The 24356-nt window shown below is 51.1% G+C and overlaps 2 protein-coding genes across 2 annotated transcripts in view; one reads left to right on the forward strand and one right to left on the reverse strand.

The window, feature by feature from the left end:
• Positions 1 to 563: 563 nt before the first annotated feature.
• GTSF1L (gametocyte specific factor 1 like) lies at positions 564 to 1604 on the forward strand. The gene is made up of 2 exons (XM_037982757.2): positions 564 to 1160; positions 1236 to 1604. The coding sequence occupies exons 1-2, from the start codon at positions 882 to 884 to the stop codon at positions 1326 to 1328; spliced, it is 372 nt and encodes a 123-aa protein (XP_037838685.1). The 5' UTR covers positions 564 to 881; the 3' UTR covers positions 1329 to 1604.
• Positions 1605 to 11449: 9845 nt separating this feature from the next.
• The window catches only part of MYBL2 (MYB proto-oncogene like 2), a 51763-nt gene continuing 38856 nt past the window's right edge, over positions 11450 to 24356 (reverse strand). The window contains exons 9-14 of the mRNA XM_008016871.3: positions 22255 to 22394; positions 17879 to 17978; positions 16371 to 16484; positions 14856 to 14960; positions 12577 to 12726; positions 11450 to 11976 (exon numbers count right to left, since the gene is read on the reverse strand). Of these exons, the coding sequence (XP_008015062.2) occupies positions 11848 to 11976; positions 12577 to 12726; positions 14856 to 14960; positions 16371 to 16484; positions 17879 to 17978; positions 22255 to 22394 (738 nt within the window). The 3' untranslated portion in view covers positions 11450 to 11847. The remainder of the gene's footprint in view (positions 11977 to 12576; positions 12727 to 14855; positions 14961 to 16370; positions 16485 to 17878; positions 17979 to 22254; positions 22395 to 24356) is intronic.

Raw genomic sequence — 24356 nt, forward strand, 5'->3', positions numbered from 1 at the left:
GAAATTATCCAGAGTATAGCACACAGAGGAAAAAAAACACAGGAGACAGATGCTATAAATATGCAGTGAGTAGGTCCAGCATTGGGGTCCCAAAAACAGAGGAGAGGCCGGGTGCGGGGGCTCATGCATGTAATCCCAGCACTTTGGGGGGCTAAGGCGGGCGGATCATGAGGTCAGGAGTTCAAGACCATCCTGGCCAACATGGTGAAACCCCCGTCTCTACTAAAAATATAAAAATTAGCCAGGCGTGGTGGTACACGCCTGTAATCCCAGCTACTCAGGAGGCTGAGGCAGGAGAATTGCTTGAACCAAGAGGCCGAGGTTGCAGTGAGCCAAGATCGCACCACAGCACTCCAGTCTGGCAACAGAGTGAGACTCTGTTTCAAAAAAACAAACAAACAAAAACAAATATGTACAGTTAAAAGACTTAAGTCACAACATATATCCATGAATAATTTCAGATGGCAGCATTCCCCAAAGCCATCCACCCCTCCCAAGCAGTGCACAATAGCCTCTTCCTGATGACTTAGGCTGCCCATTGTGACCACAGGTGACTGTGGCTTGACATCACAGTGTATCCCTGAGTCAAGCAGCCGTGGTTTTTCAGCTCTTGCATCTGCTGTGTATAGATCTCTCTCAGGTGCCATTTGCTAACTCTGTTCTCTGTGTAGCTGCTTTTGACAGCTCCTCATCTCTCTACTAATCCACCACTCATGGTCCTAGAGAACAGAGACCACAAGTTAAGACCTTCACCTACAGAATCCCAAGGGCCAACACCGGGCAGAGGACAACTCCATTCTTCTTTCCAAAGGGCTTCTCCACAAAAAGCATTTCTGTTAGACTCTGAGCAGTGAGATACCCTGCTTCAAGAAGAATTTCTCATGGAGCCAGAAGCCTTTGAAATTTGCCCTTACGATCCTCACCACCGAATCCCACTCCGCAGATTCCAGTATCACCTGGCATCATGCAGGAGAAAGAACCCCAAGAAAGCCAAAAAGATGGCCATCTGCAAATACAACGCCTGCCACGTGGTCCCCATCAAAAAGCTGGAGGAACATGAGGCTGTTTGTGTCAACAGGAGCTCTGTGGAGGAAGAGGACACCGAGAACCCTCTGAAAGTTAGTCTTCCCAGTTCAGAGCAGAACGATGACCCCCAGCAGGTCTCACCCTGCCTTCCCAGTCCTGATATCTGGAATGTCGATGGCGCTAATTGCCAGCATATGTTTGTCCTTAAGACTTTTGTTCCCCAAAAGCTTGTTTGTGAAAATGACACAAAAGAGTCAGCGAGAGAGATCAGTCCCCACAAGATCCTCAGACCAGGACAGTAAATGGCCAGCTGAGGAAAGAGCACACGTCTCGTAAATGCACGGAAGAACATGCAATGCATCAGAATAAAAGGCATACAAAGCAGAACTACCCTGGGCTACCTCTTTTTTTACCTGGCAGATTGGTGACTATCAAAAGGCTTAAAATACTCTGCTGGCAAAGGTAGGGCAAAACGGGCACTTTCGTAACACTGGTGAGAACGTCAGTTGGTACAACCTCCACGGAGGGCTATTTCACAATAGCCATAAATATTATCAATACACATAGCCTTTGATCGAGCCATTCCACGTCCAGGCTTGATTCTGTAAATATGATCACACATGTGGAAATGAGCTAAGTACCAGTCTATTCATTGCAGCAGCAAAAAAAGTCAGAAATGAGCCAGGTGTGTTGAATCACAGCTGTAGCCTGTTACTCTGGGGGCTAAGGCGAGAGGATCGCTTGAGTTCAGCCTGGGCAACATAGTGAGATCCTGTCTTAAACAACAACAAAAAGTCAAAAGTGACCTAAATATCCATTAAAAGGTCCTGATTAAAAATAAGTTATACTGCAGCCATATAATAAAATAGTAAGACGCCTTGAAAAAAAGTGAGGAAGCCCTTTCTGTGTTGATATGGAAAGGTTGGGACACACTGTTGAGCTCAGAGGTCAGCAAACTTTTTCTGTAAAAGGCCAGATAGTAAATAGTTTAGCCTTTGCCAGCCATGCGGTGTGTGTTGCAACTACTCAGCCCTGACACTGCAACATGAGAGCAGCCACATACAACATGTAAACAAATGAACAGAGGTTCCATTAAAATGACTTACAGCCACAGGTGCCAGGCTGGACTTGACTGGTGGGCCATGGTTTGCCAACCTCTAGTTTAACTGATAGAAACCAAGTCCAGGATGGGCCCAGTGGCTCATGCCTGTAATCCCAGCACTTTGGGAGGTGAACGCGGGGGAATCACCTGAGGTGAGAAGTTCGAGGCCAGCCTGACCAATACAGCAAAACCCATTTCTCCTAAAAATACAAAACTTAGCCGGGCATGCGGCAGGGAACTGTAATCCCAGCTACTCGGGAGGCTGAGGCAGGAGAATAGCTTGACCCAGGAGACGGAGGCTGCAGTTAGCTGAGATCACACCATTGCAATCCAGCCTGGGTGACAGAGCGAGACTTCATCTCAAAAAAAGAAAAAAGAAAAAAGAAAGAAAAGAAAAAACAAGTCCAGAACAGTCTATACAGTATGCCACCATTTGGGGAGAGTTGTGGGAGAAGACATGAATATGTATGTGCTTGTTTTCGCATAAAATTTCTCTTTAAGGATACTCTAGAATGGAGATCTGCCCACAAAGCCTGAAATGTTTTTTAAACCTGTTGCCTAATGGAAATATTTGCTTGCCTCTTCACTAGAAACTAATGTTGGCTGCCTCCAGGTAAGACAACGGGGTGAATGTGGAGCAGGGAAGAGAGAGCCTTTCTTTACTATTGACTCTTTAGTATCTTTTACATGGGAATATATGTGAATATGTTAACTGGTCAAAAATTATATACTTTTTTAAACAGCAGATAGAAGACTTAAGTCTTTTGAAAGTTTTTTAGGAGGAAATCTTAACTGTTAAGTTTTGTTTGTTTTTTTGTTTGTTGAGAGAGAGTCCTTGCTCTGTTGCCCAGGCTGGTGTGCAGTGGCACAATCACAGCTCACTGTAGCCTCAACTTCTTAGGTTCAAGCAATCCTCTCATCGAAGCCTACCAAGTAGCTGGGACCACAGGCATGCAACACTGTAACTAGCTAATTTTTCTATTTTTTGTAGAGATAGGGTCTCTTTTTTTTTTTTTTTTTTTTTTTTTGAGACGGAGTCTCGCTCTGTTGCCCGGGCTGGAGTGCAGTGGCCAGATCTCAGCTCACTGCAAGCTCCGCCTCCCGGGTTCATGCCATTCTCCTACCTCAGACTCCCGAGCAACTGGGGCTATAGGTGCCCGCCACCTCGCCCGGCTAGCTTTTTGTATTTTTTAGTAGAGACGGGGTTTCATCGTGTTAGCCAGGATGGTCTCGATCTCCTGACTTCATGATCCGCCCGTCTCGGCCTCCCAAAGTGCTGGGATTACAGGTTTGAGCCACCGCGCCCGGTGAGATAGGGTCTCATGTTGCCTAGGCTTACTGCTTTTTTTTTTTTTTTAAGTAATCATAACTTTGCCACCCGGCTGGCCCCTTCAACTGCTTACACGAAGTATTAAAGACTTCTTGCGGAGGGGGGAAGTTCTGGATGACAGTGATTAATGAAGTGCATGATCTAGAGAACTGAAATAGGGGGAAAAAGTGATGTGGAGAATATATGTCTATAAACCAAAGGCCAATAGGACCGGGAAAACTTACTCTTCCTGAAACTCCCTGAATTGGGCCATGAGGGAGTGAGCCTGGTGGAAGCGCTACCCACAGGGGCTCTGTCAAGACGCAGCAAGACAGAGCTGACATCTGTCACTATGTAGTGGCAGCCTGGAGCATTCTGTTGAGTATTCTGAAGGTAACCTCCAAGCTCCCAAAAGACAGCTGGCCAACAGGCAGTGGGGAAAGGCAGCCCCACCAACCCTGGGCAACAGGCAAGATTTGCAGGTTCATGTTGAGGGTTCCTGGCAAAGAGAGTGCCGTGGAAAAGTTATGTGTTGGGGCAGAGGGTGCTCTCGCTGGCAGAGGAAGAGGAAAGAGGAGCTGTATTCAAGTTAAGTGCCTTGCTGAAATAATTTCATTAAGTCCAGACCACAACACTGAGGGGCAAGTATTTTTATTTCCAATATACAGATAGGAAAAGCGAGTTTCAGAAAAGGTAAATAATGGCCGGGTGTGGTGACTCACACCTGTAATTCCAGCACTTGAAGAGGCCAAAGCAGGCAGATCACCTAAGGTTAACAGTTTGAGGCCAGCCTGGCCAACGTGGCGAAACCCCATCTCTACTAAAAATACAAAAAAATTAGCTGGGCATGGTGGTGCACGCCTGTAATCCCAGCTACTTGGGAGGCTGAGGCAAGAGAATCACTTGAACCCGGGAGGCGGAGGTTGCAGTGAGCCGAGATCGCACCACTGCACCCCAGCCTGGACGACAGAGCAGAACTCTGTCTCAAAAAAAAAAAAAAAAACCTAAATAATGTGCCTTGGTTCACAAAGTTAGTGCATGGCAAGTGGCCTAATTGAATCCATTCCCAGTAATTCCACTCCTAGATATGTACAAACCCGATGTGCAAGAGAGTTCACCAAAACATGAGGATGAGATGTGCATAACAGCGCTAATTTATTTTTTTTAATTTAAAAGTAAACTTGGTCAAAAATGCAAACTTGGAGAGGGCAGAGAGATCACACACCAGGCTACCACTTCACACGTGGAGGGTTGCACAGCAGCCAGGCAAAGGTGCTCCTCACTTCCCAGACGTGCGGCGGCCAGGGAGAGGCGCTTCTTACTTCCCAGACTGTGGGCTGGCCGGGCAGAGGCGCTAACAGCACTATGTGTAATAGCCAGTCTGGAAGCAATCCATACTTCCTTTGAGATAATCGGTAAATTGTGGAAGTCACACAAAGAAAAACTAAACAATATTGTATATTTCAAAACTGAGAAGAGTGAACTTTAAATGGTCTCACCACAAAAAAATAAGTCTGGGAGGTGATGGATATGTTAATTAGCTTGGTTTAATCATTCTACTATGTATATATAATCAAAACATCACATCATACCCCATAAACATACACAATTATTTGTCAATTAAAATTAAAATTGGCCAGGTGTGGTGGTTCATGCCTCTAATTCATCCCAGCCCCACTCTGGGAGGCTGAGGCAGGAGGATCATTTGAGCCCATGAGTTCAAGACCAGCCTGGGCAACACAGTGAGACCATGTCTGTATAGAAACATTTAAAAAAATTAGCCAAGCGTGGTGGTGCACCTGCAGTCTCAGTTATTAGGGACACCTGAGGTTAAGGAAGATCACTTGAGCCCGGGATTTCAAGGCTGTAGCAAGCTGAAATCACATCACTACACTTCAGCCTAGGTGACAGAATAAGACCTCATATAAAATATAAAAAATAAAATATATAAAATATAAAATAAAACAAAATGGTCATGAGAATGAACAAATCATAACTACCCAGATCTACTTGGATGAATCTCACATAATGTGAAATTCTGTTGACATAATATTTAATGAAAATAAAAAGGCAAAGCAAATCTGGTGTTTGATGTCAGGATAGTGGTTACCCTTCGCGGGTGGAGAGGGGGTTTCCAGTGCTGCTCTTATTCTGTTGTTTGATCTGGGTGCTGGTTATGCAAGTCTGTCCACTTTGTGAAAACATATCCACAGCCACTTGGATTCATGCACTCTTCTGTATGAATATTGCACTCCGATGGAAAGATTTTAACTGAACCTCTATCTAATGCTTATGGTTTTTTCTATGGCACCATACTCCTTCCCTGGCTGACAGGTATTGTCAGTGGCCGCTGCCATCACATGGGCTGCAGCAGGGAGGCACCTGTGTCAGGGAGGCACCGCGGGAGCTGCACACTGCATGGATCTGGTGCTCCCTAGGTGCCGCTGCAGCTGCCCAAATCTCAGCTGAAGACCCAGGCCTCCGGCTCCACACAGCAGGCAGGAACCTGCCCTCCTGGGCAGGGCTGCAGCTGTCCAAACTGCAGCTGTGGATCCAAGCCTTCCTGTGCTCTTAGAGGGGGCTGGGAGTAGGCAAGATCTGCCTGCCTGGGTGCAGCTGCAGCCACCCGACTGGTGGCTGCAGAACTGGGCCTCCTGCTCCACAAAGCAGGCAGGAGCTGGGGACAAGCGGGACCCCGCCCCTTCCAAGTTGGCGGGGCGGGAGCTCCCTGCGTGCAGCTGCAGCGGCCCTCCCAGGTGCAGGACCTGGGCATCTCTGCAGCCTGCATTCTTGGGTGGGGAATGCTCCCCATCCCTGCAGGCTCAGGGGTGTCTGCTCCTGCTGCCTGGACTCTCCTCTGCCAGCATCTGCTCCAATCTGGGAGCTGAGTTAGCGCCGTACCTGGTAGGGGGCCATGAATGGCAGCAGGAGTCAGATTCCTGGGCAAAAGGGCGTGAGTCCCCAGTAAGGCCCCTCCTTCAGGCCAGGGAGGGCCTGAAGGCTGGGAGCCAGCTGCCAGTTCCAAGGACCAGAGTGGGGACTTGTGGTGCCCCCTCCCTGCTGCCCATGGCCATCCATGCGGCAATCAGCATGCACTTCACCCCCTCTGAGGTCCACAAAAGCCCCGGGCTCAGCCGGAGCAGGAGAGAGGACAGAGGAAGGGATGCCCAGCTGCAGAGAGGAGCTACCCTCTCTGCTGATAACTGAAGATAATGGGACAAGCAGCAGCAGAGAGGAGCAACCTTCTCCAGGGCCTCCTCTCTGCTGAGAGTTGAACACTGCAGACCATCTGCCTACAGAGAGAAGCTACTCACTGCCGGTCTCCTGTGAACTGTTGTAACACTCAATAAAGCTTCTTTTAGTCATGTTCACCTTCCATTTGTCTGTGTACCTCCTGGACACAGGACAAGAACTCGGGTAAAGGTGCCATCAGCCACAGATGTTTCTGACCAGAAAAGTGACACCTCAAAGATTCCGTAACAGTATGACACAGAGGACGGCATGGAATGGGGCATACTAAAATGCCGGACTCGCTGTCCAGGACTGGGCTCAAGTCCTGACTTAACCACTATCTACCATCTTCCCTCCCAGCACTCACCTGAAACAAGGGCACTAATTTCTCCTTTGCAAGGTATATTGTGTATAACACAGAAATGAGAAACTAACATGTAAAAACATACTAATAACATGCTAAGAGCCCATGTTATCTGAGCACTGAGTATGTGCCATGTTCTTCCCAATCCCTTCAACAAGTCTGAAGTTGAAGGATTCTCCCTACTTTACAGCCAAGGAGCCAAGGCTCAGAGCAGTAAAGAGACACATAGCTCCCAAGAGCTAAGCTGGGTTTACACCTAAGTCTGTCTGATCCAAAGTAAGAGCTCTATCCAGGACTGCTCTTGGACCTGGGAGGACCTGGGAGAGTCTGCCAGATGCCATGACCCACATCTCTCCCCAGTGCCTTCACCTCTGGGGAACAAGATACAGCTATGGTCACAATGGCTTTGAACTCCAGAATCCTTCCCTCCACTCATTTCCCACGAAGTTCCTGGAACCCTAGGTCTCCTGTTTCTCCCCAACCCTGTTGAGCCCATGGCTCAGTGTTCATTTTCCTCAGTGAGACACCAGGGTCTGCTCAGAAAGTGGCTAATTAAGACTCCCAAACTACTCCTGGCCTATCAAAACAGGCTTGTGGCCTGCTCCTGCCCCAGTCCCTGCCTTGCTCTGAGAAGCAGGACATGTTATCATTTACCCTGGAGCACACAAGTATTCACATGTCCCAGTTCCTCATGCCAGCATCTGTATCAGTCAGCTTCTGCTGTGTAACAAACCATCCTCAATCTTAGGGCTTAAAGCAATACTGATTTATTATTCTCATGACTCTGTGATCAGCTGGGCAGTTCCTCCAGTCTGGGCCAGATCAGGTGAGGCTGGGTGGTTTAGAGTGGCCTTACTCACATGTCTGGAGTCTCAACCAGAACAGCTAGAATTCTCACCTCCTTCAGCAGATTCTCCCAGAGTCCCATAGGGGCAAAGCCAACCACATGACCCACTCAAGGGAATAGCTACAGGGAGCAGTGATTCCTTAGGAACCATTGCTGGAATAATCTACCGCAGTCTCTCTATCCGTGAGCCTCTCACCTCCAGGCCACTGGCCACCAGATGCCAGGCAACCATCCAGATCTTGCCAGAACACTCACCCTCTGCTTTTGTTTTTTGAGACAGTTTTGCTCTTGTTGCCCAGGCTGGAGTAAGTGCAATGGCGCGATCTCGGCTCACCGCAACCTCCGTCTCCTGGGTTCAAGCGATTCTTCTGCCTCAGCCTCCCGAGTAGCTGGGATTAGTCACGCATCACCATGCCTGGCTAATTTTGTATTTTTAGTAGAGATGAGGTTTCTCCATGTTGGTCAGGCTGGTCTCAAAGTCCCAGCCTCAGATGATCCGCCCGCCTTGGCCTCCCAAAGTGCTGGGATTAAAGACGTGAGCCACCACGCCCAGCCTCCCTCTCTGCCATCTTAACTAAGCCTCATCTTTCCCTCCTGCCTGTCCATCTCCCAGGCTGCCCACAGCGCCCCCACTCCTGTACTCCCATCCTGAACTCAGGCCCTCTGCCCCTCAGCACTATCTGGCTAACTCCCTCTTGCTTGCCACACTAGCCTGGGAAACACCAGGACTGGATCAATCTTCATGACCAAGTTCCCCAAACTCATGAACAGCAGCTGGGCCCCCAGCACCACCTGAGTGGCAACTAATCTGCCTTCCCATGTGGGCTCTCCCTCCCTGTCCCCATGATGGCCAGGAGCTGTGTCAAATCTGACGACTCCCCCATTTTCTCTGAGCAGATGACTGGTCTCACAGTACCCCCCACTTCACTTCAAAGTTCATGTTCTCTCTGGCACATTTTATACAGACTGGTTGGTTTCTATCTGCTCTTTAGAATTTAAGCTCCATGGCTGGGCGTGGTGGCTTACGTCTGTAATCCCAGCACCTTGGAAGGCTGAGGCAGGCAGATCAGGAGGTCAGGAGATCGAGACCATCCTGGCTGACATGATGAAACCCCATCTCTACTAAAAATACAAAAATAATAATAATTAGCCTGTTACTGTGGTAGGCACCTGTAGTCCCAGCTACTCGGGAGGCTGAGGCAGGAGAATGGCGTGAACCTGGGAGGCGCAGCTTGCAGTGAGCGGAGATGGCGCCACTGCACTCCAGCCTGGGCAATAGACCAAGACTCCGTCTCAAACAAAATAAAAATAAAAATAAAAATTTAAGCTCCATGAGAGTAAAGTGGTTTTTTGGTTTTTGTGTTTTGAGATAGGGTCTTGCTCTGTCACTCAGGCTGGAGTAGAGGCACAACCACAGCTCAAGAGTTCCTCCCACCTCAGCTTCCTGACTGGCTGGGACTATAGGCCTGAGCCATCACACTCATCTAAGTTTTAAAAATTTTTTGTAGTGATGGGGTTTCACCATGTTGCCCAGGCTGGTCTCAAACTCCTAGGCTCAAGTGATCCTCCTACCTCAGCCTCCTAAAGTGCTAAGATTACAGGCATGAGCCACCAAGCCTGGTTTCTGTCCTTTAACTGCTATATCTTCAGCACTACAACTATGCCAGACATGTGGGGGCGGGGTTGGAGGGACCCTCAATAAGTGTGGTTTTGTTTTTTGAGACAGGGTCTCACTCTGGTTGCCCAGGCTGGAGTGCAGTGGCATGATCTCGGTTCACTGCAGCCTCAACCTCCTGGGCCCAGGTGATTCTCCCACATCGAGGAGCTAGGACTAAAGGCACATGCCACCATGCCCAGCTAATTTTTTGTATTTTTTTTTTTTTTTTAGTAGAGAGAGGGTTTCATGATGCTGCCCAAGCTGGTCTCAAACTCCTGGACTCAAGCAATTGGCCGCCTCGGCCTCCCAAAGTGTTGGGATTACAGGTATGAGCCACCATACCCGGCCTAGTAAGTATTTACTTAATGCATGAGCCAAAGAACAAGCCCACAGTGCACAGAGCTCAGTGAGGATGGTATGTTAAGCTTGCAGTTACCTGCAGCCGCTCTGTTCTTTACAGACTCCTCCCTCTAGGACAGGAAAGGGCCTCAGGGCAGTCCCTAGGAATGAGCAAGACCTCAGGCAAGAGAGGGCACGGGGCACAAGCCCCTGGAGCCTCACAGGCCAGTCCAGAGTGGGGTGAGCCAACGCCCTGCATGTGAATCACCCACTGGTGGTTTGTTAAAAATCCTTTTTTCCAGGCTCCGCACCAGGTGCCTGACTCAGAGGGCCCAGGAATTTTCATCTTTAGCCTGCAGCGCACTGCATTTGAGTTTGACAAAGTTGTTCCACCGAGTCTTGGTGTGAGCTATAGGAGACAAAGTAATGCAGTCTCCATCCTCACCGTGGGGCACAGGTCATCCACCAATGCTGACAGCCCTGCGGGGTGGGGGGCGACCAAGGCCTGTACGGAGCAGCCAGTGACACAGCCTGGGAAAGAAGTTGGGGAGGGGACGGGCTTCAGGCTGACAAATCACAAAAGCTCAGGGCATGAGTTAGGTGTGGTTCATCCATGGAACCTGCAGGAGCATGCGGCCCCACCACACGGGCTGCGTGGTGCAGGGTGGGAAGCGCAGAGCCCCTGCCCCTCCTCGGCTCTAGATCAAGAACTGAGACACTGCCAGGATCGAGCATGGCATCCCTGCGTGTGGATGGATGGGAGTAGAGGGACCGCAGGTGGGAGCTCAGCAGGGAGAAAGGGGTGTGTCTGAGACCAGACACATCTGAACTCTGGCACCCTAATTAACTCAGTCCCCACCCCTCTAGAGTAGGCCACATCTCTTGCCCCAGGTGAGGACCTGCCCCAAGTCCGCTCAGCCTCTGCCCACAGGGATGGCCACGTGCCTGTCCCATGAAGCCTACTGCTGAAAACATCACTTCCTCATTTAGACATTCTCAGACTTGGCATCTTCCCCTCTTCAAACCCGTGACTCTTCCCAACCACCTGCCAAGCACTGTGCTCTGTAGCCACAACCCTAGAGATTTAGGGCCACAAGGGGGTTCCAGCCCATCCTGGTCTCCTGCTCAGCCTTGGCCAACAGGGCTAGAGGGTTCTGACCAGCTGCCTTCACCCTTCTTCCTTGCTTACCAGTCTGACCTGCGAGCCGGGCTCAGCTTGAGGCAGGGGCTTGTTAGTGGGCAGGTGAGCTACCCAAGGCAAGGGCCAGGCAAGACCCTACTGCACCAACCCATCGTCCTCCTCTGCCCCCAGTCTCTGCCCACCCTTACCCCACCCCATGGCTAATAGTACTCAGAGCTTTGCAGAGATGCCCACTGGGTGCAGAGATGAGAGAAACTGCTCCCAGCTCACTGGGCCTCTCTGTGGAAACAGGGTCAAGGGCCCAGGCCTGGGCTGTGCAGATAAGGCTGGCCTCAGAGAATGAGCATTCAGGTCCCTATATCCCAGAAGAGGCCCATGGGCCACCAGGGAACCATGAGCAGGGCCCAGTAGAGAGGCAGAGTCCAGACCAGCACAAAGAGAAAGGCAATTTTATTCTTCCAAAAAAATGCACCAGGACAGGGTGAGCACAGGAGCACCCTTGGCCACATCCCCCATCCTAAGCAGGGTCTGAGATGAGGCCAGGTCTGACCTGGGCTTCGGAGAAGCTGACTGGGCTCCCTGTGGCCTTGGGGAGGGAACCAGGCAGACCTGGGAGTGGGACTTTGTTGTTAGCACCAGGAGCCGCCCGCAGCTGGGCTCGGCGACAGGGCAGCGCATGGCCCTGTTGCCTCCACCTGAGAGTCTGGGGAGGGGCTGGTGGCAGAAGGCTCCCTGCAGGAGGTCACCTGAATGACTCTCAGATTCACAGACCCCCTACGCCCCCCTAAACCCCTGTAAACATGAGAATGGGCTCGTGACACCCCCAGCACCTCAGGACAAGATGAGGGTCCGAGATGTGTGACTGGGCTTCAGGCGGCCCAGGAGCTGCCGGGCTTTCTCCTGCATGAAGAGCTGGTCCCTGGTGCCCCCGCAGGCCACCGTCTTCCAGGCACTGGACATCTGGGAGAAGGCGAGAGGGTTACCATCCAGGTAGGGACTATGTGTTCCTAACAGACCCTGGTGATCCTGGCCAGACAGGTGGAGTTATAAGCCTCCCTCCCCAGAAGCCAGAGCCTTCTTATTCTCTCTCCACATTCCCTGTGACCCTGGACAAGTCACTTCCTGGCTGTGGGCTTCCTCAACTGTAAGCAGGAAGCTGGACAAGGAGACATGGCCATGACTGCCCCCCCGCCCCGCTGCCGTGCAGCACCAGCCTCTCAAGGAGAAGCCACAGCCAGAAGGCGGGTGAGAAGGAGCAGTTGAGACGGGTCAGCAGCCTGAGGCCAGTCCCTGCCTGAGGACAGACATGTACTAAGCAAACCAAATGCAGAATAATGATTTAGTTACAAGTAAAACCCAGGTCACAAAAGAGAGAATGGCAGAATGGGGGTGTCTCTACAGTATGTGGGGCCAGGGAAGGCTCCCCCCTGAGGAAGCAGCATTGAGACTGAGATCAGAAGAAATAACAGGAAGAGCACCCAGGCAGAGGAACAGCCTATGCAAAGGCCCTGAGCTAAGAAGGCAGGCACTGCAGGACCCCCAGGGATGGCCAGCACTCACAGGGGCAGGTGTCGGGAAGTGGCTTCGGGGCTTCTGGGCCACTGCTGCCTTCTCTGGCTTGGCCTGCAAGAAGCCCTGGTTGAGCAGGCTGTTGTCTTCTTTGATACCTGACAGGGTAAGGCTGGAGGAGTTTGAAGGGGCAGTTGTCGGCTGAAACCAAAACCAAGGAGTCACCATTTTGCCAGAAGGTGTGAGAGGCAAGAAAAAACCCCACAATCCCACCCCAGCACCACCACCTGGGTGCTGAGACCTGAAAGAGGATGCACACTTTTCCAAGCCTCAGTTTTTACTTTCAGATGGGGAGTTTACATGAGCTTAATCTTACTTTATACTTAGAAGATTAAGCAAGAAGCCAGGTGCGGTGGCTCACGCCTGTAATCCCAGCACTTTGGGAGGCTGAGGCGGGCGGATCACGAGGTCAAGAATTGAGACCATCCTGGCCAATATGGTGAAACCCCATCTCTACTAAAAATACAAAAATTAGCTGGGTGTGGTGGTGTGCGCCTGTAGTCCCAGCTACTTGGGAGGCTGAGGCAGGAGAAAGGCGTGAACCTGGGATGAGATAGAGCTTGCAGTGAGCTGAGATTGCACCACTGCACTCCAGCCTGGGCGACAGAGCAAGTGTAGTCCCAGCTACTCCGGAGGCTGAGGCAGGAGAATGGCGTAAACCCGGGAGGCGGAGCTTGCAGTGAGCCGAGATCCAGCCACTGCACTCCAGCCTGGGCGACAGAGCGAGACTCCGCCTCAAAAAAAAAAAAAAAATCAAGTAATCAAGTAAAGAAACATCTGTGTGCGTTTCAGAGCCTGATTCAGTGATGTGTCTCGAGGCACAGTCAGGCACTTGGGGGCGCATCAGCCCTGGGATGGGTGCCGTGCAGTCCCCAGGCTATAATAACATAATTGATAAATGTAGAGTATTATTGAGCATTGTCGAGTAATAACATACTCAATAATGTTGCCTCCGTCACATCAAGCCTCAGGAACCAAAGCTGTTCCTAGTTTTCCTGAGACCAGAAACATCCACAAGCATCATAAAGATGCAGCTTCAACCCCAAGCACAGCAGAGCTGCACGAAGTCCCTCCCATGCCTTTCCAGCCTCTGTGCCCTGCTTGGCACTGTACCCTCCTGACTTAGGCTTGGCACCCCTTTTATAGGCTTTTAACTGGGGCTCAGGGAACCTTAAAGATCCCAGAGAGCAGTGATGGTGCCAGGACTCAAACCCAGGCCCGCCTGACTCAATCTGTGCTGTTCACTCCCTGCAGTGACGTTTTTTTCTTTGCAGTAATCTGACTGCAGGTCCTGTCAAGGACCCCTAGCCAGGACAAGGTTTCTCTGCAAGGATCCTGAGGGCAGCAGTCTACTTCAAAGATCAGGCAACCCTTAACCTTTGTTCATGATGCCACCGTGCCTCTCACTGCCTTCCCACTCTGAGCCAGGGCAAGCCAACTCACCCCATTGTTAGCAGAGGGATCAGTCACACACCATGGCTTCTGGGGACCCAGGCTCTGCACAGGCAACAACCCCCTTTCCGAGGTCGACCTGACTGTAGCACCGGGCACAGCAAGTGCACTGGCCTGGGGGCCGTATAGCACCAATCCCAGGGCTGCTGTACCCAAGTGCCTGGCTGTACCTTAAGACACACCACTAGGCCAGGCACGGTGACTCACGCCTGTAATCCCAGCAGTTTGGGAGGCCAAGGCAGGCCGATCATCTGAGGTTGGGAGTTTGAGACCAGCCTGATCAACGTGGAGAAACCCCGTCTCTACTAAAAATACAAAATTAGCCAGGTGTGGTGGTGCATGCCCGTAATCCCAGCTACTTGGGAGACTGAGGCAGGAGAACCACTTGAACTTGGGAGGCGGAGGTTGCAGTAAGCTGAGATGGCACCATTGCACTCCAGCCTGGGCAAGAAGAGCAAAACTCTCTGACTCAAAAAAAAAAAAGACACATCACTGACCCTTTCTGGGAAGGAGCTGGAGACTGAGACGCATGGTTTTAAAACATGTCCTAGCCACGCACCTCTGCCAAACAAAACCTTCTGTGAGAGACAAGCAGAGCTGCTGACTGAAGCCAGCAGTGGGTGCCCAGACCCACCCTCCCTGACAGCCCCTCCCCGCAGAACCCAGCGTTCCAGAAGCCCAGCTGGAGAGCCACTAGACTAACTCCACCTTGAGGGTCCTCTCCAAAACTCAACAGGTCCAAGGGGCAGAAGCCTTCCAAGGAGACCTCATTCTCCGGGGGCAGCTCTGGAGTGGGGTAGGGGTGGGCAAATCCTTACCAAGGAGAGAGACTTAGGCAGTGTGGACATCATCAGCTTCACATCCTCATCCACAATGTCAAGAGCCAGAGACTTCCGGACTTTCTTGATGGGGCTCCGCCGCAGCTGCGGGTCAGCAGATAGAAGGGGGTTAGGGTGGGTGTCAGGATTCCCCATGGTCAGCGCCTGGATAGTCATGGCCATGGATGGTCACAAAACCAGGCCCTGCTGCAGTGCAGACTTGGAGCAAGGCCCAGCTAGTGGGAATCTGCTGTTAGAAGAATGGGGGGGCGGGGTGCTGGGAAAGTTAGGCCCTATGGCCCCATTACAGACTCTGTACCTAAGGTAGACCCTGTCCTGCCAGGTGCTGCAACAGTGAGCAGTGAACACAGCATGAACCTCCACCACAAAGTGATCTGCTCTCACCCCGAATGGACCAGACACAGCCCCTCAAACAGGCCCAGCAGAGAATCATCCCAGTAACACCTAAAATACCACCCACAGGCCAGTAATATGGGAACACAAATCGCTTGAGACAAGCCCCTCTTCAAACGCCTAATACAAGCAAGGAATGTCCCATCCCTAACCGTGCACCTCACAGAAGCAGGTCCAGGGTCTGCTCCGACACCAGGAAGCAGCTCTTAGAGTCACACCCCACCCCTCCACCCAACAGTGCACCCAGCAGGGGCTGCTACGTCTCACAACCACCATCCCCACCAAGGAGAGGCCAGGGAGGGCCCTGGAGTCAAGGGTCCAAGTTCTCTCCACCTGCACATGGGGTGCCAGCTCAGGCAAGTCCCACCCAGGCTGACCGCCTACCTCCCCTCCTTACCTAACACCCAGTATATCCCACTGTTCCCAGCTCTCCCTTGAGGAGAGCAGTCTGGAAAAAAGAGGAGCACAAGGAGACCCAAAGGGATCACGCACTGTCACGAAAGCTAACAACACAGTGGCAGGAAGGCTGGCATAGAATGGAGGCTTGGGACAGTCCCTTCCCTGCCCCCCTGCCCAGGAATCCCTGTAGACTCCACCTCACCTGAATCCATTCCCCCTACCCCCAGCTCATGCAGCCTGACACTCAGCCCGGCGCTGCCTGGCCTGGCTGGCTCGTCTCGACCGCCCCGCCTCCATTCGAAGGATTCCCTTGGAACCTCCCTTTCTGCGGCACTTGGTACCCTGTGAATTTAGTCATGGTGTGTCTGTCTAGCATCTGTCTCTGCCCCCGAACACTAAGGGGAGATCCAGTATGGGTCTTAATCGCTGCTCCATCCACCACATCCAGCCCAGCCCCACTTGAGCAGGGTCCAAACACAATGTTGGATAAGTAAGTGAATCCTTCAAAGGGGAGCAGGGGAGGGTTCCAGAGACACTGTCCTTATCTTGTCAGTTTCCTTGACAACCACCGTGAGAAAGGGGGCAAAGGGGACATGCTGCACCCCCATTCTCCCCAGCGCCTCACTTTCTACAACCTGTCCCCGGATGCCTCCCCCATGCCAACTCCCCCTGCCCAGGCTCTCCCACCCCCACCCCACTCACCCCAGGCTTCCTCTTCTGCTTCTCAGACCTGACGTCATCCTCGATGATGAGTTCGATGCCAGCCTCAGAGCGCAGCACCTCCTTCAAGTCCTCCTCCAGGTGTGGGGTCTGTGGCTGTGGGTAGGTGCAGGGCAGCCCATGTGAGGCACCACACTCGGGCTGGCTGTGTGTGGGACAGTGGGGCCAACCCAGCTGCAACTGGGCTGTCCTGGGTAAGGCACGCAGAAGGCCTGACGCCAGGATGCAGATCTCACATGCACCATTCACAACCACTAACTGCTGCCTTGGACAAGCAGCTGATGACCTTGATTCCCGCGGGCCTGCCATGGCTGGGAGCAGCCCAGAGACACACAGTAACCCTCACACAGCCCTGTGCAATAACTGTCATCTTACGCAGGTAGAAACAGAGGCTCAGAGATCAAGAGTCTGGCACATAGTCACACAGCTGCTGAATTAGGACCCGGAGGGCTCAAAGCCCAGGCTCACTCAACCCTTTGTTCCACACTAATGGGGGCTCTCAAATCCATTTCCTTCTCTCAGGCCTGGGGGTTCCAAGGACCTCTCCAGCTTCAGGCAACAGAGAACAGGGGAAGGAGAGTGCTACTAAGAGTGAAAGGTGTGAAGCACAGCAACTCCTCAGAAGTCACCGAAAAGCCCCTGCAAACTTTAATTGCAGCTGCCAAGGTCATGAGGTTTGCCCTCACACCTGTTTGGAGAGCACGCAGATACTTTAGTAGAGGAGCTGAATCTCCACTGCAACAGGAAAGGAGCACTAACTGTGCCTCACCTCGGCCCATGCAGCATGGTCCGTGGAAAGTCTGCTTGACTCAGAATCAGTTCCATGGCAGGCCCAGGGGAGCCTCAGCTCCCAGCCACCCTTGGGCTTCATAGGAGGCTCCACGCAGTGGAGAGAGAGGGCAGGGGGACCAACTGCAGACCTTGTTCACAGTCCAGTGCCTCCACAACCCTCCACCGATTTCTAAAACACCTGTGTGTTTCAGAAAGCCCAAGGTGCCAACTCCTGTTTTCACAGAGAAAACACAACCATCCCATCACTGGGAAGAGCAGGGGAGAAGTACAGCCTGCACACTGTGGGAAAGACGTCTCTGGGGCTTTCCAGTGCTCTGTAGAGAACTGGGAGTTGGTCAGAAGACAGGCCAGAGCAGCAATTTGCCACTTCTCTGAACTAGGCACAGTGCTTATCTTTGCCTGAAAGTGTTTGAGCTATTTGTATTTCACATCAGTCTCCCCCATCCTGAGGCTGAGTGTCACAGGATACCCCCATGTCTCCAGCACTAGCCAGAACACTCAGGTGCTCAGGAGCAGTCGGAGGAAGTGACAAGAAGCAGCCTCAGTTTCCCCATTTATACTATCAGGATCTCCGCATCTTCTCAGGAGGAAGAATCAAGGGAGACCTCAGAGGGAAGCGTCCTGTGGACTGAACATGGTTGGATGAACCCAAGGGATCCCACTGGGCAGAGATCCACAGCAGTGACCACACTACATACCAGGGGCTTCAGGGGTCCGTACTTCTCCAGGGCGTTCTTGAATGGGGTTGGTGTGTGGGGAGTGTTGTCCATGGAGTACTTCTGATCTGGGGTTACAAACCTGCCAGGGGCCAGAGCAGGGGAATTAGTGACAGGACAGGGGCCGACGCCAGGCACTCTGCTGCCCTGGCTCCACCTTCCCCCAATGTGACCTTTGGCCCAGCACAAGTTCTCTTCCCATCCCTCTCCCCACCCTGCAGGTCAAAGTCAGGGGCTCGGGGGAAACAGAAGGAAAAGGGGAGTCTAAGAGGGGCCAAGAGCTCCAGACGGGTGGCAGATAGCTAAGAATGCTGCTCAGTCACGGTCCAGACTTGGGACTTTCCAGAAAACAAGGCAGCCCATGGCCACACTTCAGGAACAGTGAGAGGGGCACGGAGCAAGGTGGGAACCCAGGAAGATCCCATCCTGCCCAGCTGTCCCTGGAGAGCCTGTGTGAGAAGGATGGCAGCAGCACACTGAGGGAAAGGAGGGGCGAGAGGTGAGGCCAGCATCTTCCCAGGTCTCCTGAGAGTTCACCAAGGTGATGGACATGCGGAGGAAACCCTTCAGCAGAGCACAGAAAAAACCCAGGATGGTCTGGTCCAGAAGCAGAACTGTAAGATACTTCTATTAGATGTGGACCCACCATGGGTGATTTCCGCCTGCCCCTGGAGCAGGGGGACAGAAGAGGCACCTCACGCCCCAGAGCGCCAGGGCTGGCGATATGCGGCAGGGCCAGGCTGGCTGTGGGCAAATGTCAGCTCTGAAGGAAGCTACCAGGTTCCACAAACATGAGCCCTTGTGCTAGTATGTGACCTTAGTCACCTGGAGATGCCACCACGGCTGACTCTCATGGCATAACCAAGGCACTTAGAGGATGAGAGAAAAGCCCAGGTAGCCAGGGACTCAGGTCATGAGGTCAACTCCTAGAGACAGGAGCCTGGGGCCTGGACGCCTCCACTTCCCGCAACTGGCCAGCCACTCCATGGGGGGATAAAAAAACTAGTACAAGTGCAGACCATTCTTTTCTTCCTTCCTCAGGACCTAGAGATCAGGCAGGGATCCACAGTCTCTTCCCAAACCCTTGTTATCCCCCATCTGGGACACACAGAGATCCCCCTCTGTAAGGAAGAGCGAAGACAGGTAAGCACAGGTCAAATGTACACATCTTACAGTTCAAACCACAGCTCACAGGGGTGAATCTGAGCCACTCAAGCATCTCCATGGGACAATGGAGTTTCTGAGGAACATGAGAAAGTTCCAGAACCCCTCTAATTCGTGGAATCAACAAGGACTAAAAGCCCACACATGGCCAAAGGCAGTGGTTCACACCTGCAATCCTAACACTCTAGGATTAGTGTTAGGCTAACAGGAGAGGATCACTTGAGGCCAGGAGTTCAAGAACAGCCTGGGTAACACAGAGAGACTCCATCTCTACTAAAAATTTAAAAATCAGCCAGCCACGGTGGTGCTTGTAGTCCCAACTACTCCAGAGACTATGGGAGGAGGGCCACTCAAGCCCGGAATTCGAGACTACAGTGAGCCATGATTACACCACTGCACTCCAGCCTAGGTGACTAAGAGAGACCTTGTCTCGGAAAAATGGAAAAAGGAAAAAAAAAAAAGTGTATATACACACATTAGAAAACTCAGGGAGAGGCCGGGCCTGGTGACTCACCCTTGTAATGCCAGCATTTTAGGAGGCTGAGGCGGAAGGATTGCTTGAGTCCCAGAGTTCAAGACTAGCCTGGGCAACACAGTGAGACCCTGTCTCTCCAAAAAACAAGAAAATTAGCCAGGCATGGTGGTGCACACCTGAGGTCTCTGCTAGTTAGGGGGCTGAGGTGGGAGGATCGCTTGAGCCTGGGAGGTAGAAGCTACAGTGGGCCATGATCAGACCACTGCATTCAACCTTGGGGACAGAGCAAGACTATCTCAAAAAGAAACCTCAGGGAGGCAGGGAGGCTGACTTGAAAAGGGAATTCAAAAGATTGCTTGGAGATAAAAAATGCAGCTCTGTACGTCAGAGAACTCAGCAAGCTGGAAACCACAGACAACCAAACTGGTGAATCAGAAAACAATCCCATCATGTTCTTGGCAGATTAAGGATATGGCTCAAGATGGCGAAGAGGAGTATGAAGACGAAAAAGACACAGATCAATCCAGCCTATATAGGAAGGAATTCGTAAGGTAGGAGAAGGGGCAGACAGGAAAAGAAAAACTAAAGAAATAAACACTTCCTCAGCTCAAGGTTTGAATCTTTAGTCTGATATGAAAGCCAGGGAGGAAAAAAATAGAGAAATAACCACACCACCATACAGCCTGGCAAATTTGAGAGATAACTAAAGAGACTCTCTACAAAAGAATAACAGCTGGATTACAGCTCACTCCTATAATACCAGCACTTTGGGAGGCCAAGGCCTGCCTTTGAGTCAGGAGTTAGAGACCAGCCTGGCCAACATGGTGAAACCCCATCTCTACAAAAAAAATAGAAAAATTAGCAAAAACTATAAAAATTAGAATTCACCAGCAGGCCCACACTACATGGTTAAAGGATGGCCTTCAGAAGGAATAAGATGGACATATGGATCTAAAGAGGAATGAACACTGGAGATGCTTCTTCCTATAGAAAAAAGGAGTTGGAGGGAGGCAGCAAATGAGGTCACACGGGTAAGAAAGAAAGGGAGAGAGAGAAGTATCAATGCCTTTTGTAGTGACAGCATCTCTGTTTAAGGGCTTAGATCCAAAGTCCAGGATTCTGGTTTGAATGGACAATCATTTATCACGAAACCTATCTAAGTTACACTTCAGATCAACTCTTTAGAGACGGATTTCTTTTCTCTTTCTTTAACAAAAAACAAAAAAAACTAGAAAGAGGGTCACGCTCTGTCACCTAGGCTGGAGTGCAGTAGTCAACCATAGCTCACTGCAGCTTCAAACTCCTGGGCTCAAGCAATCCTCCCACTTCAGCCTCCCGAGTAGCTGGGACTACAGGCACACACTACCATGTCCAGCTAATTAAAAAAAATTTTTTTGGTTGGGAGCGGTGGCTCACACATGTAATCCCGGCACTTTGGGAAGCCAAGGTGGGTGGATCACATAGTCAGGAGTTTGAGACCAGCCTGACCAACATGGTGAAACCCCGTTTCTACTAAAAATATAAAAATTAGCCAGGTGTGGTGGCTCACACCTGTAATCCCAGCTACTCAGGAGGCTGAGGCAGGAGAACCACTTGAACCTGGGAGGCGGAGGTTGCAGTGAGCTGAGATTGCGTCACTGCCCTCCAGCCTGGGTGACAAAGCAAGACTCCATCTCAAAAATAAATAAAAATTTTTTCTTTTTTTTGGATGGACAGTGTCTCCCTATATTGCCCAGACTGGTCTTAAACCCCTAGTCTCAAGTGATCCTCCCACCTCGGCCTCCCAAGTGCTGGGATTACAAGTGTGAGCCACTGAGCCGGACTTTGGAGAATGATTTCTGACTAAGGGAGTCACAGATCTTTTCCTGAAATTATATCATTATCAGGGCTAAAATTCCTGAGCTGACTTCTGAATCACAAAATAATGATTTCCTCCTCCAGCTAATGTATCAAGCAGAGGAATAGTTAAGCAACTCTCTCTACCTGGAATTTAGAATCATGATGACTCGAGGAAGTAAATTTATTGTAAAAGCACTTCCATAAAGGCAGGCTGGCGAGCAACCTGCACAGACTTCCAGACAGAAAACGCCGTGCTCCGTAAGCTCAGAGGAGAGGAATGCAGCCTCCAGTCCTGATGGAGGGACTGGGGCACTTCCCGCCTTGCACATAAGGCTGCTCAAACACAGAGAATTTGCACTTGAAACCTTAGGAAGGGGAAGAGATTATGTTTTTCAGGCTAATATGGACTCTGTCCACTCCTGAGACAGAAAATTATCAAATGAGGGCCAGGTGCAGTAGCTCATGCCTGTAATCCCAGCGTTTTGGGAGGCTGTGGCAGGATCACTTTAAGGCCAGTTCAAAACCAGCCCAGATAAAGTAGCAAGACCTCACCTCTTAAAAAATTTTATTAGATGAGCATGGTGGCATGCACCTAGAGTCCCAGCTACTCAGGAGGCTGAGGCAGGAGGATCACAAAAAAGGAAAACTATCAAATTAAAAAATAACAAATGAGGAAAAGCACAGGTGGAGCCCCAGACTATACTGACAAAAATGATAAATCGTGGTGGCCAGAAAGGAGAGGGCTTTCTTCAAACAGTCTCCAGTGTTATTCCAAGGGTGTCCCCTCCCACTGTTCTACCAGCTTGAGTGGTCCTCAAGTCCACGGTCTCATGTTGCTGAGGGAGAGGACGGTGAAGGTGGGGGGCATTACAGCACTCACGCAGCATGTTTCTGGTGCAGGGGTGTCTTGTCCCGGTGCAGTGGTGTGGTGACCACCACCTTCTGGCTACACACTGGGGTGGATGTCAGCGAGGGGCTCTCCAGCTCCAATGTGTCCTGTTTGTTCCAGAAGTTCAAAAACTGCCGAAGAAGAGAGAGGGAACAAGACAAAATGATCACCTGCATGTGGATTCCTGAGACCTCAGGGGGTCATGGGTAGAGATCCTTGAGCTCCTCCCCTAAAACGTCTGCTCTCTGATATTGAGGTCCCCTCCTGACCATCAGACACCAGAGAACAAAGACTGGGACAGATCGATCCCAGGAGCCCACCAAGCAGGTTCACACAGGCCTCTGGGGTTCCGTCACCCTAATCCTAGCTTTTGCCATCTCTACTCAAGTGCCATGATGCAGTTAAGGCACAGGAAGTCAACTGCGGGAGAGCGGCTCCTTTTCAGAAGAAATAAAACTAGCTCTGAACTGACCTGTGAAGGCGCAAGGCATGTGACAGTTGTAGTGATCCTGGTGGTGGGGGGTTACCATTTAGAAGGCACCTTCTCTTGCCAGTGCTAAGCACGTCACACAAATAATTTAGTTCCCACAAATCCTGAGACACAGGCACTATAACTATCTCCCTTTTACAGGTAAGAGAACCAAAGCTTAGAGAAGTTTTGAGTCTTGCACTGAATGCTAGAGGTGAGACTCAAATCTAGACCTAAGTCAGCATCCATTCTTTGAAGCACCACCCTCTCTTCCCTGAAGATGCTGTAATAGAGAGCCATCTGCAACCCTCAGGGTCACCACTCTAAATGGGGTCTCTGGCGTAGGGCGGCCACCATGCTCCATCATCCTGAGCTGCCCAAATAGTAGCTTAGGGACCCGCTGCCTTCCTTCTCCAGCCAGCAGCCCTCACTTGCAGCATGTTACAGGCTGACCTGTGTCTCCCTCAAATTTACATCCTCAAGTCCCAACTCTTAGCACCTCAGAATGGGACTGTATTAATACTTGGAGATAAAGCCTCTAAAGCGGTTAGTTAGGCCAGGCGCAGTGGCTCACGCCTGTAATCCCAGGACTGTGGGACGCAGAGGCAGGTGGATCACCTGAGGTCAGGCCTTCGAGACCAGCCTGGCCAACATGGTGAAACTCCGACTCTACTAAAAATACAAAAATTAGCCAGGCATGGTGGTGGGCCCCTGTAATCCCAGCTACTCGAGAGGCTGAAGCAGGAGAATTGCCTGAACCCAGGAGGCACAAGTTGCAGTGAGCTGAGACTGCACTACTGCACCCTGGACAACAGAGCAAGACTCCATCTCCAAAAAATAAATAAATAAATAAAGTGGTAAGTTATAGTCTGGTCAACATGGTGAAACTCCATGGTGGCGGGCACCTGTAATCCCAGCTACTCGGGAGGCTGAGGTGGGAGAACTGTTTGAACCTGGGAGATGCAGGTTGCAATGAGCTGAGATCATGCCACTGCACTCCAGCCTGAGCAACAGAGCAAGACTACATCTCAAAAAATAAAAATAAAAAATAAAGTGGTATAAGTTAAAATGAAGTCAATAGAGGCTGGGTGCAGTGGCTCAGACCTGTAATCCCAGCATTTTGGGAGGCCAAGGCGGGTGGATCACTTGAGGTCAGGAGTTCGAGACCAGTCTGGCCAACATGGTGAAACCCCATCTCTGCTAAAACAACAACAACAAAAAATAGCTGGGCATGGTGGCTCATGCCTGTAATCCCAGCTACTCAGGAGCCTGAGGCAGGAAAATTGCTTGAACCTGGGAGGTGGAGGTTGCAGTAAGCTGTGATCATGCCACTGCACTCCAGCCTCCGGCCTGGACAATAGAACAAGACTCCATCTCAAAAAATAAAAATAAAAAAATAAAGTCATTAGAGTGGGCCTTAATCCAATACCTGGTATCCCTATAAGATTATAAAATAAGAGGTTTTAAAAGAAAAAATAATAGATTAGGACACAGGCGACCACGTGAAAACACAGGAGGAGCCAGCATCTACAAGCCAAGGAGAGAGGCCTCAGAAGAAACCAATGATGCTCAATTTCTGTTGTCGAATCCACCGAGTCTGTGGTACTCTGTTAAGCAACTGGAG

The sequence above is a fragment of the Chlorocebus sabaeus genome, chromosome 2, assembly GCF_047675955.1.
Source record: "Chlorocebus sabaeus isolate Y175 chromosome 2, mChlSab1.0.hap1, whole genome shotgun sequence".
NCBI classification, from domain to species: Eukaryota; Metazoa; Chordata; class Mammalia; order Primates; family Cercopithecidae; genus Chlorocebus; species Chlorocebus sabaeus.

Coding starts and splice junctions, on each gene's coding strand:
- GTSF1L (XM_037982757.2), top strand. CDS start 882: ATGGAGCCAGAAGCCTTTGAAATTTGCCCTTACGATCCTCACCACCGA. Junction 1,161..1,235: donor AGAACGATGACCCCCAGCAG/GTCTCACCCTGC, acceptor TTTGTCCTTAAG/ACTTTTGTTCCCCAAAAGCT.